Consider the following 5899-nt stretch of genomic DNA (forward strand, 5'->3'; position numbering starts at 1 on the left):
TGTTAAGTCTCACTTTTACAAATTCTTTAAGTGATCTAAAACACTCATCTGCGACTGCCAAACTTCTTTAATTAATGACAGACCAGAACTGTGGCAGCATCCTTGTTGCAGGGAAAAGAAAGCAGGCATGCACATGTAGGGGTGTACATGTAAGGACTGAAAAGAAACCAAGTGGACATCTCCCCCCCAGACACACAGTAGATCATCTCCTATCCCTGGTGATCCCCAGAGCAATAGTATTTTATGACGCTGAAGGATTCACCTACAGTAGCGGAAGAAATGAACCCAGGCCAACCACAGTGTAATCTTCTGCTATGGTCAGGTAGAGCACCCCAGAAGAACGAAACGCAGGTCAGCCCACAGAAAGAGCGTACAGCCTCTGCTCCAGTCGCCACCCCTCCAGACTGTAGAATAAGCCCCTGCCTCACTTGTGTTCCACCTCACTGTCCCTGCTTGGCTCACGTGGTTCCAGGCTGTTGTAGGATGGCAGCATGGTCACTACAGCCTCAACAGTGAAGCGGTGTGGAGCACTGAGACCTGGTACCTCATCCTGGAAAGCAGTGTTATCGTGACCATCGGGGTGGGGTCTTGGTGGAGAGAGTTGCTGCTGAGAACGGAACCAGCGTAAGGACAAGATAAAGGTGATGGCAATGAAATCCAGAATCAGCTCTGCAAGCTCCATCACAGACAGGACAGAGGATCCAAACCAGAGACTCCACTGGTTCCCAAGCTGGGACAGCAGAGTCACTACCTGCAAGAGACGGAGAAAGGGCAGTGTGGGCAGCCCTTATTCGAGCCTTTTGTCTCCCTGCCTGCTCCCCCTAGCAGCGCCCCCACGGAGCTGGGGGGTTCCTCCCACGCTGCCACAGGAAAAGAGTTGATAGCCAGCAATGCTTATGGAGCAAATGGCTGCCGGTATGGAGGGACACTGTGGGGGAATGGGTGGCTAGGGAAGACATGACGGTAAAAAGTACGTACTGTGAAAGCTGGAGACTCCCCATTGGTCTTGTAGTTCCACTCCTCAAAAAAGATATTAACTTTGGCAACTCCATTCCTGTAAATAAAAGATGGGGCTCAGTAACCCCAAATCTGCAGTCCCTGCATCTCTTCACCCAGCACAATTGTCTGCTGTGTCCCCTTCTGCACCCCATCCTCCTCCCACATATACCACCCAGAGGCGTTCCCCATCTCCACAGTTCCCTCATTCTGCACTAAATACAGTCTTTGGCGCTTACAGTGCACTTCTGAGACTGCACTGAAACCCCGTGCTTGTGGCATCCTGTGTTGGCTACGGACAAGCTCCTGCGTGGCTCTCCTTCCCTCTTCTGTGAGCCATTACCGTGAGGCCAGACCACGCAGCAGCCACTTGGGGCTTACTATTTTCATACTAGCATCTGACTCTTTTCAGATTCTTCACTTGGATTTACAGTCCTTGTTGTAATCTCATTTTATCTCTGCCCTGACTCAAATCCACTGGCCTTGTCCACGGGTCCCGCACCTAATTTCTTCTCATCAGTAATTTAATCTTAATGCTGATCCCTTGACACACGCTCCACTGGAATGGTTTCGGGTTTGGATGCAACCTTTGTTTAGGGGTTCTCACCTCTTGGATGTGATATTGTATTTGTTCTGTTGTGAAAGCACGTGAAAAACCCAGTCCTGTAATGAAAGTGCAAGAAATTGCATTACATGATCACAGTCACATCCTGTACGTTTAGTACCAGTTGAGGAAGGACCAAACGGGAGGTGAGAGCAGTGCTGGGGAGTCAGGATGCCCTGTTCTTACCTCTGAGACAGCAGAAGGCCAGCGGGAGTATCCGGCTGACAGCTGGTATTCCGTCATTCTGGAAGACAAGAGCCCTATGAGCGGTGGGAGCTGCGGGAGCCACGAGGCCAGGCCTCTCAATCTCCAGGCACACTTGGAAGCTCGCTCCTATGCTGAAGTTCTGCCCACTCCACAATGACCTTCTGCACGGTCACTGGGAGCTCACCCCCAAGCCCACACTGATGCTCCTCAGCCACTTCAGCTTCCTGACGGGAGAAATACAATTCTGGGCTGCAGCTAAGCTCCTGACTAAGCTTGTGCCCTGGTCACTGAATGCTTTCCAGCACTTGTAGGAATATAGTTACCAGTTTGATTGACTGACTGATGATCAAACTTACTTGCAAGGTTTCCGACATTTGTGGAAACAGCCCAGCACATCAGCTTTGAATTCAGCCAGGAGCTTGTAATAGCAGTAGCCTGAGCAGCAGAGAAAGTAAATCCAGGTAAGATCACAGTCTCTGTATACAAAAGGTGATATGTGACAGCAAGGGGAATCCAGAGAAGTTTCCGTCCACAAGCTCAGAGGAACTGACTAACCAAGACAAGAGCGTCTTTTGGAAGTCTCACAGCAGGAAGCTCACTGAAGAGAATGAGGAGATGTACTGGCGCATGAGGTGAACCAAACAGTTTCAGGTGGGCATGAGCTTTACTATTGCTCCTGTCCACTTACTTACCCCAGGCTACGTGCTTTGTGTAGTCACAGTACTCTGCTCCAGCGGGTAAGGGGTAGAAATAATATGCACAGCCACAGCGTTCTACAATGTTGAGCTGAAAGCAGGAGCGAATGCAGACCTGGGAGGCATATGAGGTGGAAAAGGCTGAACATGGGAACCGCTTCCACTGCAGCCTGTATCACAACATGCTATTAACAGAGCCCGTGGACAAGCATGGCTCTTAGGGCACTGACGCATTTCAGGAAAGTAGGGAAACAAACTGGCACAAGACCAGCGATCATGAGTTACCTGTTCCGTGTAGCGGGAGGAGTACAGATTTTGCACCGGCACGTCACTGCCATCCTCTGTGCAATCACTGTAACTGCCCCCAAGACGGACAGTCATCTCCTAGAATAGCAAAACGTCGTTACGCAGAACAACTGACACTTTGCTGTTCTCTTTCTATGCTGCCACGCCACACACTGCTTGTCCATCTGTATTTGCTCTTTATGCTTTCCTCGGGATGCCAGCTCCTCCTGGTTTCCTCCAGTTTGTTGTTCACTGCTAAACTGCAGCCAAATTCTTCTCATCTATTCCCGTAAACTGCTCTTCTTCCCCCCCTTCACTCCATGTGATTAACCTTCTCCCTTAGACACACACCGGGCCCATGTCAACCCATCTGTACCTAGCCACGAAGTTAAACCTCCCGCATAACTTCACATCCACCGCTCTTACCGCTGCTGCTTCCTCACCTTTCTCATGCTGATGGAGGTCTCGATACCCGGACGCACATTGAAACCCCCATCATCCATGAAGGCTGGCTCATTCTGATCGTGGACCATGACCCTGGCTCCCGTCACCGTGGACAACAGAGGGATGAAATCATTCTGTTCAGTGCGCACCACCAGAGAGAGACCTGAGGAAGTGCCAGAGAGCAAGGGAGGTCATGGCTGGCTGTCGGGCGGGAGAAGAGAGAAAGCAGAATGGTTAGAAGTGAATCTGTAAGAGATAAAGGAAGAGAAGATCAACCAGGGCTGCACCAAAGCTGTGCCGGAATGGAGAGTGGCTGGAGCGAGGCCAAAGACAGAGCTGGAGGCTCCAGGAGAGGCCAGAAAAAAAAGGATTCTTCACTGTAGCTTCGAAAAAGTAGAACTGGGAATTGAGAGAGGTTTCATTGAGAGACTCGGAGCCAGATGGAAGACAAGCCTGAAGACTGAGCCTAGAGAGATTTCAGGGAGTCTGGGGACACAAACAGGTCACCTGCTAGAAACAGGAAAATGGGGAAGGAGGAGGTGAAGAACAGGTTCTCGGGAACACAGCACTACAGATCAACAGGGGATTTCAGGAATGGCCAGCACAGGTTCAGAGAGGGCAACGAACGTAAGGATCAGCCACTGATGGAAGGGAGAAAGTTCAGAGGGGCAGCAGGAAGGGACAGCCACATCCATGAGACAGCCATCTCCTCATGGGTGAAAACAGAGCCTGGGAGAGACAGAGCAGGGCTGCGATCCGCCACCACCGCTGTTAAGCACAGCAGGATGCCCATAACTCCTTGGGAAAACAGAGCTGAGCTGTTCTCTGTACTGACCCGAGAGTGCCTCTCACCCACCGTTATTGATCCCAGGCAGCGAGGATGTCCACACGCTGCTGCTGTTGTCGTTAAAGGTGTAGCAGTTCCCATACAAGGGATGGTGGAAGTGGGTGTAATTCCTGGGAGGGGAACAGAAACATTCATACGGGGTGTGAAGGGCTGTGAGATCAAGGGGAAGGGCTTCCTAAAAGGAACAGCTCTGTCTTCTACCTGCAGGGAGAGGGGCTTACAGCAGATGGTCAGTATTTGTTGTGTAAACTCGCCCAAATGGAGAAAAGCAATTAAAATGTGCTGTAAAAATGTCCTGGAGCTGCACGGGTTTTTACACCAGGTTTTTCGTGCTGCTAACTCTTGAGAGCCCAGACGGGTTTTAGCAGCACTAGCAATTACTGTATTATCTTCCTAATACTGGCAAAATCCTTAGCTCTGGCTACCGCTTTTCCTACCTTGCTGATGGGTTTCGTTCCACTACATCTTTGGGGCTTTTTGACCAACACTGGCAGGAGAAGTGGGGTATTTTTTAAGTGTCTTTTTCCTGGTGTGTACCACTTTGCCACTGTTGAGAGCAGAATAAAGAGACTTTACACTGTACATCTGTATCCACTCTAGGGTTTGTACCAGTGTAATTATTTCATTTGTGTGAAACCCCGGAAAAGGAGAAACCATTCAGAAGCTGTGACTCTGGTAAGCACAACCAACAGGGAAAGACTCAAGAAACAATTTGAGACAACGGGAACTGAACAAGGAAGGATCCCACCTTGGGAAAGAGGTTCTCAGATGGGGTTTCCTTGATTCCCCTTGGGCCCAGGCACAAAATAGAGGTGTTTTCAGGAAGACTGGGTGGGATGTTTCCACTACTTACCCCTTGTCACACGTTGCTTCATTGAAGCGGCAAGCATAGATGAAATTCTCAAAGTCAGACTCATCCAGGTCTTTCGCATCAGGCATCTGCGCCAGGATATTTATATAGTGAAAGCTGTACCATTCCCGCACGGCGTCCACCCCAGAGGAGTATGTCTGACGGAAACAGTCCTTGTTGTTTTCTCTGCACTGTTAAGAGAAGGAGAAAACAGCCATGTCAGAGAAGTCTTGTTGAGGAGGCAAGGCTGTGACTGTGAATTAGCTGTGCTTCTTCAGCTCAGGCAGGAGATAAACCGAGGGGGTGGGAGATCCTCACAGGGCTCCCGCGCCCTACCAAATGGCAATCAGCAGGATGGGGAAAAGCAAAACCAGGGCAGCTCCTCGGTGGAAGGGAAACATCACATGAATGAGCAACACTGAGTAAAATGCAGGAGGTGTGTAGGGTGATCTGCCGCACATAAAATCTACATGGTATAAAACCAGAAACTATAAATCTTGTGCAGAGAGCCTTTCCTTCAGGGTGTGTCCAGAAAAAGGTTTGTGATCCTGCGGGAACTCCAGTTAAATGGCAAACAATTAGCTTCAGTCCCTCAGTGACTTTTTACATGCAAACACAGATACCCTAGGGCGAAGAAGCTGCTACTTAGGAGCAAATACCAACATCATCGCATTTCAGGTGGCCCACAGCCATCCAGTACTTTCCCCTTTGCTATTACTGGGTAACACTGCGGTTGATGCTAATAAATGGCTCTCCAATAGAAACTGCAAGGCTGATGCAGCCTTCAGAATGGACAAGGTTTTCCTCCTCTACCTAAGTGAAGATGGGCACTGACGCGGACAAGTCTCCTGGGACCCACCTGGACATAAACAGAACTTGGGGAGCAGCCCACTTTGCGGTGGTCAAAGGATTTGGCTCTACCTTTATCTGTCATCAGCAAAACCCAGTGCAGATTAGTCTGACTTCTATGT

The 5899-nt window shown here is 49.8% G+C and overlaps 1 protein-coding gene across 1 annotated transcript in view; it reads right to left on the bottom strand.

Annotated features, from left to right (window-relative positions):
• Positions 1-424: 424 nt before the first annotated feature.
• SCNN1A (sodium channel, non-voltage-gated 1 alpha subunit) overlaps positions 425-5899 on the bottom strand; it is a 6714-nt gene continuing 1239 nt past the window's right edge. The window contains exons 3-12 of the mRNA XM_010135217.1: positions 4932-5119; positions 4088-4188; positions 3231-3394; positions 2788-2886; positions 2500-2617; positions 2164-2242; positions 1787-1844; positions 1604-1659; positions 979-1054; positions 425-751 (exon numbers count right to left, since the gene is read on the bottom strand). Of these exons, the coding sequence (XP_010133519.1) occupies positions 425-751; positions 979-1054; positions 1604-1659; positions 1787-1844; positions 2164-2242; positions 2500-2617; positions 2788-2886; positions 3231-3394; positions 4088-4188; positions 4932-5119 (1266 nt within the window). The remainder of the gene's footprint in view (positions 752-978; positions 1055-1603; positions 1660-1786; positions 1845-2163; positions 2243-2499; positions 2618-2787; positions 2887-3230; positions 3395-4087; positions 4189-4931; positions 5120-5899) is intronic.

This window comes from Buceros rhinoceros, unplaced genomic scaffold (genome assembly GCF_000710305.1).
Source record: "Buceros rhinoceros silvestris isolate BGI_N320 unplaced genomic scaffold, ASM71030v1 scaffold31834, whole genome shotgun sequence".
Classification (NCBI taxonomy): Eukaryota; Metazoa; Chordata; class Aves; order Bucerotiformes; family Bucerotidae; genus Buceros; species Buceros rhinoceros.